At 34.6% G+C, this 13,317-nt stretch overlaps 1 protein-coding gene across 1 annotated transcript in view; it reads right to left on the bottom strand.

Annotated features, from left to right (window-relative positions):
• Positions 1-13,317, bottom strand: part of Irbp (Inverted repeat-binding protein) — a 146,233-nt gene that overhangs the window by 79,400 nt on the left and 53,516 nt on the right. Inside the window, exons 7-8 of the mRNA XM_090382586.1 lie at positions 9,792-9,978; positions 514-593 (exon numbers count right to left, since the gene is read on the bottom strand). Coding sequence (XP_090238712.1) covers positions 514-593; positions 9,792-9,978 — 267 coding nt within the window. The remainder of the gene's footprint in view (positions 1-513; positions 594-9,791; positions 9,979-13,317) is intronic.

Here is a 13,317-nt window from a genome sequence, read left to right as displayed (position 1 = left end):
AACCTGATTTAAACTAATACAGAAACTGCTGGTTATTTATGAACTGGCTAGCTGAATATTGAAATTCCATGAAATGGACCACTGTTTCATCATGTACTAAATGATAGATATGAAAAATAGTTTTAATTAGCATTAGTAGAGGCATATGATGCAAGAAAGCAAGCTTACATAGCATCAGCCAAAAAAAAAAAAGCCTTCCCCTTTCACCCATCCATTCGCTCCAAATGTTTGTCCAGTTCTGCCTTGAATTTATTTAAGCTGTCAACTTCTACAAAAGATGGAAGTTTGTTCCCGCAATCAACCACCAGCTGGCTAAAGGCAAATTTCTGCACATCTATTCTACAACTGTCTTTCCTCAATTTGAATTTATGTCCCCTTGGGTGATTAATCTTGACAAGAAGAAGAATCCCATCAACATTGAGCTTGATCAAACCATTCAAGGCCTTATACACCTCAATTATGATGTCCAAAAGTAATAATATTAAATCAAAGAAATGAAAGTGAACTTAATACCTTGTTAAAAGTTCTTCAAATCTTTCTGATGCATCAGGTAAACTTGTTCCTTCTTCATCTGCAGTCAGGTAAACAATATCCTGATTAAAAAAAAAAAAAAAAAAACCATAAAACAATTAAATACTTTTTTATATGCCATACAGGTATTAAAATAAAGTAATGAGAATGATTTTATTGAGCTGCTTCTATTTCTATTTTCATCTAGCAATTAATAAAAATTCATGCAAGAATTTGGTTAGTCCTACTAGCTACCTCACTGATGCTTACTTGCCCATTCCTCAAATGGAATGGGTAAGTAAGCATCAATGTCTTATTATGGGTGATTTTAATTTGCCTCTAAAACTTGACATGGGGGACAAAATTTTTAAATCGACTGGATGATTGTTATTTGTACCAATATGTTAGGGAAAAGAATATTCTAGACCTCATCATTACCCATGAACTAGATGACATAATAGGGCTGACACAGTACAGAAACCAGTAACAGAAAGTGATCACGGAGCTCTATGGTAGACGATGAAGAGAGGGTAGCAGTAGTTAAAGACAAAGGAATGAGTTATAATTTCAAAGGAGGTGCCACATGGCCTCTATTAACTGGGTAGATATCACACAGAGAGTAAATACAACTGAATTATGGTATACGTTCAAAACATTAATCACAAAAGCCTTGAATGCTAATATACCATTAATAAAATACTCCACGAAGAAGATTCCAAGTTGGATGAATAAGGAAGTTGCCAGATTACTTGAGCAGAAAAAGATGGCATGGAAAAGTTACAGAGCAATAAAAAATACTCAAGCCTATAACAGCTACAAATTGATCTGTAATAGGCTGGCAAAGGCAGATTATGAGAAATCGCCGGCAAAGAGGGAGGATAAGGAATTCTTCATATATATAAATGCAAAGAAGAGAAGGACAAACCAGATCAGACCCTTATGTAATGGACGTGGGATAGTATTAGATACCACAACTGAAGTTGCAGATGAACTCAACAGTTACTTTGCATTGATATTTACAGAAGAAAAACCCTTTGTGTCAATTAGAAATTATGGGAGTGAAGTTGAAAAAACTGTAATTAATGATGTTCAAATTTCACGTTTATTTAATGAAAAAACTTTCGAGCCTACAGGCTGGTAGGGCTCTTGGGATTGATGGCAAATATCCTATAATCTTAAGGGAGGTGGCAAGTTGATGTAGGAAGTGGGGTTCCCCACTTCCTACATCAACCCAGACTTCGGGGATGGTCAGAAAAATGGCAGCTATGCTTTAATCCCAGCAAAGTGTAAGGTATTACACCTGGGAAACAGTAATCTCAAAATAACTTGTACACTTGGTGGGGTTGAACTAAAGTCTGTAGTGGAAGAAAGGGACTTGGGAGTTACGATACAGTCAGACATAACATTTTCCGAGCATTGTGTACATGTTGCAAGGAAGGCCCATGGTGTCCTATTGATGATTTATCAAACATTTGCTAGTAGAGGTAAGGACGTCATAATCCCATTATATAAGGCTATTGTTAGACCACACTTGGAATACTGTGTTCAGGTATGGAGACCACACCTAAACAAAGACATTGTGCTTCTTGAAAGGGTCCAAAGATGAGTAACATGCCTGGTGAGATCGGCAAAAGGGCGTCCATATGAGAAAAGACTTCAAAAATGTGGGTTTCAGAGCTTGGAAACTAGACACCTTAAAGGAAACTTGATTGAGATGTTTAATGCTCTGAGAGGCATAAGTAAAATGAATGAGGACAAAATTTTCACAGTTATAAAGATTCTAGAACTAGGGGCCATAATTTCAAGTTACGGGAGGTGGGGAGATGTTTAGACTGGATTGCAGGAAGTTTTATTTTAGCCAGAGAGTTATAAATTACTGGAATAAGTTATCTACATGGGTGGTAGAGGCTGACAGTTTGGGGAAATTCAAAGATCAGCTGGATAATTACCTACGGGAGGAGGGATATGCATAGGTTGTCTGTTTCCTTTTTTTCTGATTAATTATTTATTTATTTATTTTTAATTTTCTTCTTATTATTATTTTATTTATTTCTTTATTATTATTATTTTTGGCTGGTGCAACATAAGCCACAGGTTTCCTTGCACCATGTGGCCATTGCTAATACCAATACTACTGGAGCAAAAACTGGTGCATGCTTTTTCCTTTGTCTTGTAAAACAAGGAATAATTTTTTGAAAAAGAATTAACATCAAAATTTGGGTAAATACAGAGAATTTGCAAGTAAGATAATTTAGATAAAACAAATTTACAGGGGTTATATTCTGTGCACAGTAAGGGATTCTGAGTGGAAAGAAGGCAGAATTACGTCAGTGGTGGTGTATGAAGTTGATGCCTAAAACTCACAAAACTGGTGAAAATGTTTAAGAGAGAGAGATTTGGTTTATTCAGAGATTACACCTAATTCTTGAAGAGTTAAATTTAGCTAAAGAAACAAACTCATTTTGATGAAATACCTGAATATGAAAAGAGATTCTGCCCAGATGGTTCCATGAACCGTAAGTTAAAAATCAAAACAGCAAAGAGTTGGAATTTTTGCACTGATCTTTCACAAGTAAAGTTCAAGCCGGCAATCATTTAATGTTAATGTTAAAAAGAACAAAATGATACAGGAAGCCAGGTTTGTTTAGCATCAATCTTTAAAAAAAAAAAAAAAATCTGATTTTATCCTTAATCCTTTTTGAAGTTTGCATATGCTTTTCAGTTCCATAAGACTAAGTTCCAAGTTACTCCAATAGTCAAAGAACACCTGGAAAAAAAAAAAAAAAAAACACTAACCCTACCAAGTTCAAGGATGTGCTGGGTGAAAGAACAAAAGCTATCTCCCATTATTACTAAAAACTCTCAAAGCTACAAATATCTCAATCAAGTCCCCCCTAGTCTCAAGGCTTTTCAACAAATAAAATGAAGCGTCTCTATGAACATCTCTCCATACCAATAACCAACCCTATTGCACCTCTCCCAGAAAATCCACAACCCTCCTGAAACAGTCCCTGAACCTTACAGTGCCAAAGGTGTGGTCCAAACAATGTCCTATATCAGCAATAGCAAACCAATAAGACCCACATGCCATGAGGGGCAATCACAAAAAAATGTTTTTTATCTGAAGACAAATTTGTCTTCAAATAAAAAAAGTAGAATTAAGGTAATAAGAGCTATTAGATGCTCAATTAGATCTCCTGTGTTCTATTAGTTATTACATAATTAAACAGGGATTACCTTGATTTCTTTTATAGGGAAGCTTCTACCCAACTCTCCAGGTCTAACACATCATTCTATGTGTTGGATAGAAGCTTCCCTATAAAAGAAATCAAGGTAATCCCTGTTTAATTATGTAATATCAAATAAAAATAAAACTGTATACAGATCTGGAGGCCTCATTTCAAGAAGGATGTAGAGCTGCTGGAACGAGTACAGAGAAGGGCAACAAGGTTAGTGAACGGAATGAAGGGTTGCACTTACGAAGAAAGGCTTAAGTTTTGCAGATTACAGTGTCTGGAGACTAGGCACCTGTGGAGTGATCTGACTGAGGTGTATAAAGCCTTGAATGGTTTGAGCATGCTCAATGCTGATGGGATTCTTCCTCTTGCTCAGAATATTAACCTGAGAGGGCATAAATTCAAATTGAGGAAAGACAGTTGTAGGATAGATGTGTGGAAGTTTGCATTTAGCCAGCGGGTGGTTGGTTGGTGGAACAGACTTCCATCTTTGTTGTGAAAGTTGATAGCCTAAATAAGTTTAAGGCTGAGCTGGACAGGTATTTGGAACAAGCAGAGAGGTGAAATGGGAACGGTTTTTTTTTTTTTTTTTTTTGGCTGATGCTGCATAAGCTTGCTTTCTTCCATCATATGCCTCTACTAATGCTAATGCTAAAAAAAAATACTAGTGGCTGATAAACCAGGAAAAATTTTTTCCTGGTTTATCAGCAGCATCTAGCAGTGAAAACCATAAGAGTAATTGTGTATAAAACTGAAAACATTACGCATTAACAAAGTTCTCACTGGAAACTTTCAAGGTTTGTTAACTTTTTATTTTATCAATGAAAACTACTTATTAATTTTATTAATTTTTTTAACATCACAACCCTGTTGCTCCCTCTTAGTACTGCATCAACATCCCCCAGAGTGCATTGGCATAATAAGTGGTACCATTCAGGGATTGCTGCTAGGTTCCAGTTTTCCTTAATGACAGTGACAAGAAAATAGAGAGAGTACTGTCAGTCTGGTGGTTTGAAGGGTGGTTAATGACTAGAATCAGACTGCAGCTCAAAATGCCTTGACTGGTTTCAAATATGGTCTGAAAAATGGAACTAAATGGAAGGTCTTCCCCCCGAAGAAAAGAAACCCGGTGTAATTTATGATTGGGGTGTGGAGAATAAAAGTGGTTCGAGAAAAAATAGGCTGAGAAGTTACAGTATCATTTGGCATACATTTGGCATACACTGAAATCAGATATAAAGTTTAACATGCAGCCAGAATGGCACACAGTGTCCCATCAATGACAGACCTTTGGAAGTAAGGAGAAGGAAGTTATTATTCTATGCAAGACTCATAAATGAAATAAAAACTTCTTTAAAAGACAAGTCTATAATGTAATTATGAATAGAATAGCATATCTAGTTCTGGAGGTTGCATCTAAAAGGTGAGACTTAGAACTAGAAAAGGTTTAGGGCAATTACATTAGTGAGAGACAGACCTACTTCTTTTTTTCCCTGACACGAAAATACAGTGGAGCACTGCAGTATATGTCAGTAAGCATTTTAAAAAATGCAATTTACTTTAGTCACACAGTGCTATTTATAATGCACTATATATTTAAGGTAAATAATGCACTAACAACTGTAACTTCACAAGTCAACATAAAAATGTAATTGCTAAAGGTCTCACACCAGCTATGGAACATGACGCACCTTTAAAGACCTGTCAAATGATTAAAATATGTTTATTAACATATGTATGCCAAATGATAATGTATGTTTAATATAAACATACATTATCATTTGGCAGGTAAGAATCAAAACACAGCATAATACATGTTTGAAAAATATAACACAAATACGACTGAAATTTGTTAAAAATAATAATAAAATAAGCCTGTAAAACTCATAAAAAAAAAAATAAAAAAAAACATTTTCTCTCCAAAATTTATAAGTAAATCATAAAAGTCAGCATGTGCAAAAGAAATATAATTATTCAAAGGTTTACCATAGTAAAAAGGAATGGAACAGTTCCATTATTCTACACAAATTCATATATTTTGCATATGCCTGTAGCTCATCTTATGTTACATATTTTGTAAATATTTTCATCTTAAATTTTAACCATTAGAAATTCAATTCAAATGTCAGTTCTAACTGATCAAAGAGTAAGTATTAATATTTGTAGTGACAAATAATACAAGGAAGCAATCTTATACAGTATCAGAAAAAAAAAAAAAAAGTACCTACCTCATTTGTTCATTCCCTCTAATAATTTGTCTAATTCTTCCTTAAATTTATTCAAACTATCCACAACACCAGCTGGAAGTTTATTCCAACATCAATTACTCTCACTGAAAGCAAATTTTCACATATCTATCCTGCAACCAATCATTTTTTTAAATTTTTCAAATTTTTTTAAAGTTGGCAATCATTTAATGAAACTTTATTTGATTGTATAGAGAAAATATGTGATACAATTTCTCTTCACTGCAGGACAAGGATTCGCATCTATTCCGACTACAAAGCCACTGGTAACAATGACCCTCAACATCAAGATTCTGATTACCATAATATCAGCAAAAGGAGCAATAAGATAAATAAAATAGGTTAAAATATAAAACAGTGACAAAATATATTAATTCTAATTATATGAAACAGATACAATATATTAACTATAACCAGAGCAACACACCATAAAAAAGATACAAAAGATAAGTGGTAGATATTTAAGAAACCTAATAAAAGTCAAGTTTCCATCATTAGAATGAGCAAATAACAAGAAAGGAGAAACTAGATGACAACTGCATAAGTTCCCAAATTCATGGATCAAGTACAGACACTGTGCAAATCATTGTCACAAACCTCCATCCACGCTGGTAATAACAAAGTAACTTCACAGTGGGGAAGATAAAAGAGGTGGCCAGAAAAGTAAGAGATGTAATTCAGTAGAGCAAGTTTGTAAAATCAGTAACATAGCTATAAAGGAGTAATGCTAGTGGGACATCTCTAAACACCTTGAGGGCATTTCTCTGGTACTTTTCATTAATGGCAAATTGCAACATCTACATGCACTTGCTACACTACTAACTAATGTTCCCTCTAATTTTCAATGGCCTGTATGTGCAAAAATTTCAAGTTGTGCAATTTTTTTTCCAGTGACAAAAACTTGTGCATGCTAAATTGAGTTTATATAAAATTGAAAATGAAATTATTTTTCATTAATATAGCCATTTGATAGCTGCTATTGTATTTGCATGTTTTAACAGAAAATATGAGTACTGCCAGCAATCACACCAAATAGGTTGCTAAAAGTCTTGAATAGCAATAATAATGCACACAACCAAGTTGGGCTGCTCATAACCAGTCTCATGTGGTCAATTTCACATTTTTCAATGGACGATTGTGTTTTTTTTTTATTATTATCAATTTATTTGGAATTAAAATTTTTTTTATGCACAGTTTAATGTCCTGTGTGCACTAATTTCAAAGTCTGTGTGTACACAGCTTAGAGGGAATATTGCTCCTAACACTAGTTCAGTTCAAAAGATAGAAACCTGTCAGTGAGATGGAGTCTGTTATGGGACACCAGGAAGGGCGTGCTTATATTCCCTTATATGTGTTGACCAAGAAGGAGTAAGGATGCCATCAGTATTTAATTCACTGAACTCATTTAAAGTCATAAACACGCTGACCAGATCTCTTCACAGGTGCCTAGTTTCAAAATGCTGCCATTCACAGAACAAGTCTTTATTCTATGAATTGAACAAAATAATTAAGTACCCTCCTGTGTTCTTAATTAATTTTGTTGCTCTTCTCTGCACCTGGTGCAATAGACCCATACTCTTCTTTTTGAGTATTACAGACCTGTATACAGTACTCAAGATGCTGCCTAATTAATTCCTTTATACAATGGGATAATCAGTTCCTTGTCTCTGCTGGAAAAATTCCTGTATTTCATTGACATGAACTGTCCTAGCAGCTTATCTGCACCATTCAGAGAACTTTGTATTGGATTGTACAATTATTCCTAGGTTTCTTTCATTCTCCACCACTGTGAGTGTGGTAACACCCAATTGGCATGTAGTTCTGGGATTACTGCTGCCTTGGATTTATCAATATTAAACCTCAACTGTCACTTCTCAGCCCATCTGCCTAATTTTTCTAGATCTTGTTGCAGTAGTTTGCTGTAATTCTTATCATCAATCACCCTGACAACCTTGGTATCATCTGCAAACTACAATAAGCTGATATAACTTCATTAATATTGTTAATAAATACTGAAAATAGTAAAGTGCCCAGCACTCAAACCTGAGAGACTCCATTAATAACATTAGCCCAACAGTAGTGCCCATTTATAACCACTCTGTCTTCTGCTACTTAAGGCATCCCTTTATCAGTAAGCAGTAACTAATCTCCCAATGCCAACTGCTCCAATTTATACAGTAGTCTTTCATGTGGAACAGTATCAAAATTATTTTTTGTATTTACATTGTTACTACATCATAGTGGCTAACTAATCAGATTGGTCAGACAAGACCTCTCCTATGCTGTGATTTTCATATAAATGCATTCCTGTCAAGATGATTCTGTAATAATTACTTTTAAGATTCCATTAGTTTTCTCCTGCAACAGAAGCTTACAATTTGTCAAAGGGCAGAGTGAGTAATTACAAGTCTGTAATTACTCACTCTGCCCTTTGACCCCCCCATCCTTTGTGACAGATGAAATATTTTCACATTTCCAATCTATAGGGACCATCCCAAATCTGAGATGTTCTGATAATTACAGACAAAAGTTTCTTACCTCTTCTGCTGCTTCTTTTACCTTTTACCTTCTCTTCCCTTTCTTCTCAGTTATCATAAAATCATTTAGCTTCTAGTTATTCCCATCCCTAAAAACTTCTTCACACATGAATGTAGATCATCAATATTCATATTAGGCCAAGGTGGTTGACTGATTATGGTTATGGATTAGATGAGTTTTATTCTAAAATAATAATTTTAGAATAAAACTGCTATGGATAAAGGGATGGTTGAATGCGAGAAGACAGAGAGTGGTAATCAATGGACACTGCTCTTCGTGGACTAATGTTATTAGTGGAGTCCCCCAGGGTTCAGTGTTGGGTCCATTGTTGTTTTCTGTATTCATTAATGATATTGATGATGGTATATCAGGTTTAATGTCCAAGTTTGCAGACAATATGATGGTGGGCAGGGTTGTTAATGACACTAATGACAGTACACTGCTGCAACAGGATCTAGAAAAGTTGAGTAGATGGGCTGAGAGGTGGCAACTGAAGTTTAACATTGACAAATGTAAAGTACTGCATATGGGAAGCAGTAATCCCAGAGTAACGTATCAACTGTGTGGTACTACACTGACAGAGGTAGAGAGTGAAAAGGACCTGGGATAATTGTGCAGGCAGATATGAAGTTTTCTGAGCAGTGCAGACAGTCTGCAAGAGTAGCTCATGGTGTCTTGTCAACGATATACAGGAATTTTTCTAGCAGGGATAAGAAAGTGATTATCCCCTTGTATAAGGAAATGGTCAGGCCACACCTTGAGTACTGTATACAGGTCTGGAGGCCTCATTTTAAAAAGGATGTAGAGCTGCTGGAATGAGTACATAGAAGAGCAACAAGATTAGTGAATGGAACAAAGGGTTGCTCTTATGAAGAAAGGCTTAAGTTTTGCAAATTACAGTGTCTAGAGATTAGCTTTAGCCAACAGGCGGTTGACTGCTGGAACAAACTTTCATCTGTCGTTGTAGTTGATAGCTTAAACAGATTCAAGGCAGAACTAGACAAACATCTGGAGCAAGTGGATGAGTGAAAGAGAAGGGTTTTTTTTTTTTTTTGGCTGATGCTATATAAGCTTGCTTTCTTGCATCATGTGCTAATGCTAATGCTAAAATTCATTTAACATTCATCTTACTCCTTTATTCTATATTAATTAACAAATTGTATACAGATAGCTATTGTTCAAGAACACCACAACTCTGTTTATGATGATAGATCTACTATCTTGTACTCACTTCATAATATTTCACATATAAAATACTTACTTTATAAAATTTACTGGCATCAAAAGTGTTCCCAGGCTTCTGAAGGTGCATCAAAATTAAATCTATACCTAAATCATAAATATCTTTGGCTTTAGCTTTGGTTTGTTGTTGTAACTGGATGTTCCCATCATGAGGATTATCTTCATTTGTAAATAGTAATATCCTTTTATGAGACAGCCTCTTACTACTAAATAAATAAATAAAAAACTGTGATATTTCTAAATTCAGTTCATTTTCCTAATCGTATAACATCAATAAAAGTTTAATGAACAGCAGTGCACTCAGCTGCTGGACTAAAGAATACCATCTAGTTTGGAAAAATAAAATAAAACATTATAGTTATACTGTAACAATAATTTAAATTCAATACTTAGATAATAGCAAAACAGCACCAACTTTTTTTTTTTTTAAATTTTAGGCTTAAAAATTAAGATTTATATATAAATATGTAAAATTTAAATACAAATTTTTATATAAAAATATATTTTTTTATTTATATTTATATGATGTGGAGTCCACCTTCGCATAATGAATTGCCTCACTGTTGCAATACTTCAAAGAAACAGTACTTGTCAAATGAAATTTTATTGTTATTTACTTAAAGTAAGGAGTCATTGATACAATCCTAAAGAACTGTTTCAGCAGTACTTCTATCTCATTTCAGACGATTAATCAACTATTCAAAGTAGTTGTCATACAAAGTGGAAGTATTTAGATGTCATATAATAGCAGAAGTATAAACCTGGATAATTATTTAAGGAAAAAACAGATGACAGTCACCTGTTTTGTACTTAAATAATTATCCAAGACACTTTTTTTTAACTACTCAATCATCAGTAATTTTTTTAACTACTTTGCATTTAGAACTAACCTTGTTTCTCTGTTTTGTATTCTTTCAAGTAAGTGGATATCTTTCTCGAAATGACATTTTTACCTGTACACTATGGTATTTAAGATGTGGCGTAACCAATGATTTGCACAATGGGATAATTACCTCCATATCTACTATCAAAATTGTATATCACTGACAACACTCCATGTGCTGTCCCAGCAGCTTTACTGCACTGTGTACAGGGCTAAGTACTGGATGGCATTACAAATCCCAGGATGTTTGTTTTCTTAACATATCGGCAGCTCTAACTACAACATACTCGATATGTATTAAGTGACAGATTTTCCTGTGACATTATGAAATATATTTCTCAATGACAAACATTAACTTGAACACACTTCTAAAAGCATTTATATTCTATGAAGTATTTTGATTTTGTGCAAAAATGTTAATACTCTATGGTGGATGGTATCCTAAGAGAGGCAAGGGTAAGTGGCTCTAACTACTGTACTGACTATATTCTACCATTCCCTTATACTGCTCACATAATCTAGAAAAATGTGTCTAACAGTTAGCATGGTATTTCATCTGACGAACTGTGGCAGGTCTTCTGCCTTTAGCAGACATGAGCAACATATATATGTCTAATTCTCAACTACACTAAACAACTTCCTTCCCATGATTTTCTAAAGGTCAAATGACTAAAGGAGCTAGCTCAGGATGGATTTGCATGAGATCATTATTTTTGTCATACCAAATTTGCTGCCACTGAACCATGCATTTTCTTTGTCATACCAAATCTGGTGCCGCTGAACCATGCATTCTTTGCATGATTGTCATGTAATCTTGAACTGGTATAGTTTCTCTCTCCATAGGCAGCACTTGTTGATTTTGACACCATATCTGCTGTTTCATTTCCTGGAATGTCAACATGCCCAGAGACCAAACAAAAGTAAATTTCTTTCTTACCTTTCTAAGAACTTTTAGCATGAAAATGACCTTCCTGGTAGTTTTCATGCTAAAAGATGATATATTTTGATTTTCATCACAATACATCATCAATACATATATAACAAGCTAATGGAAATGTTGTGTCACCCAAAAAGATTGGAAGATAAGTTTCACTGCATGCAGTAGTTATGATGTATTTAGGAAGGACATGCAAGACAGAAGGATTTGGTTGTCATGCTCAGGAGCAGCCTGAGCATGACAAAAGCTTTCCCAGATTAAGAACCTTGGCATTCAAGTATAGAATCTATGTGGGGGTGAGGTTGTTGGAAGGAAAGGTAATGTGAAAATTATGCTACAGATCAGAAGATTGTGAAGTTTATAATGAGAGCCTCTACATGCATGGAATAGGCAAGCAAGTGTGAATATCTAATTATAGGTTATTTCAATTCGCCCTTATTGTTTGGAGTAAGTGGCAGGGAAACTCACCATTTTTAAAAACACTTTATATAATAAATAAACTAGATGATTATTATCTGTATCATGAACATTGGGGAAAATACTAGAGGCAAAAATATTCTAGAGATTATCATTACTCATGAATCAATATCATAGGGCTGACAATACAGGAACCACTGGAAGACACTGATCACAGAGTTCTAAGTTGGATGATGAGGAGTGGTCACAGTTGTTAAAGATAAGTTTTAATTGATTGTTTTAATTTCAAGAAAGGAGAAACTGTAATAGTTGAAGGGGCAACCTTGCCTCAGTCACTGTGCAGCTAAGGAGGGTGAATACATTAGAATTATGGAATATATGTAAATATACAATATGTGGCTATTAAATAACGAGATTGCACAAGCAGCCACTACTCATCAAGTGCCACCTTTGAAACAAAGACACAGTGGTTGACCTTGAACCTTTCCCTAGTTATGTGTCAAGTCATGTTCCAACATGCTAATTTGCTTTGCAGTGAGACAGGTTTCACTGCAAACACAGTTACCTTGTGTTTTGCACTTTGCTAGAAAAATGATAGAAAAAAAAAGAATAGAACACGAATCAACCTCAAATTTTTAACAAAACTAAAGAAAACACTGACTGAAAGTTATGAGTTGTTATGGCAAGTTTATGGGGAAGATACTATGTCGAGAGCTCATGTGTTTGAATGGCATAAAAGATTTTTAGAAGGAAGTGAGAATGTAGAAGACAATGAATGATCAGGCCATCCAGTATCCGTGAAGACTGATGAAAGCATGGATCAGGTAAGATTTGGTTTGATTTGGTTGAGAAGTATCCGTGAAGACTGATGAAAGCATGGATCAGGTAAGATTTGGTTTGATTTGGTTTTTTTTATGGAGCAAAAACAAGGATTAGGTAAGGACACTGATTAGAAGTGGTCATTGTTTAAGCATTAGAATGGTTGCATCAGAGCTCAATATGGATAAAGAAACAATTAGACAAATTTTAACTGGTAATTTAGGCATGACAAAAGGGTGCACCAAGATAGTGGCAAAAATTTTCAATGAAGATCAAAGAACAAGAAGACTCTAAGTTTGTGAAGATGTTTTGGAAAATAATGAAGATCCAAGCTTTCTGAGTACGGTAATTACTTGCTGTTCCAGTACAACCCAGAAACTTAAAAGACAGTCAATGCAATGGAAGACAAAACAATTCCCCACAACAAAAAAGCAAAGTCAAAATGAAAATCATGCATCTTGTTTTCTTTGATATTGAAGGAATTGTTAT

This window comes from Mastigoproctus giganteus, chromosome 10, assembly GCF_048544385.1.
Source record: "Mastigoproctus giganteus isolate SK-2022 chromosome 10, ASM4854438v1, whole genome shotgun sequence".
NCBI classification, from domain to species: Eukaryota; Metazoa; Arthropoda; class Arachnida; order Uropygi; family Thelyphonidae; genus Mastigoproctus; species Mastigoproctus giganteus.
This window is presented reverse-complemented; position numbering and strand designations above follow the sequence as displayed.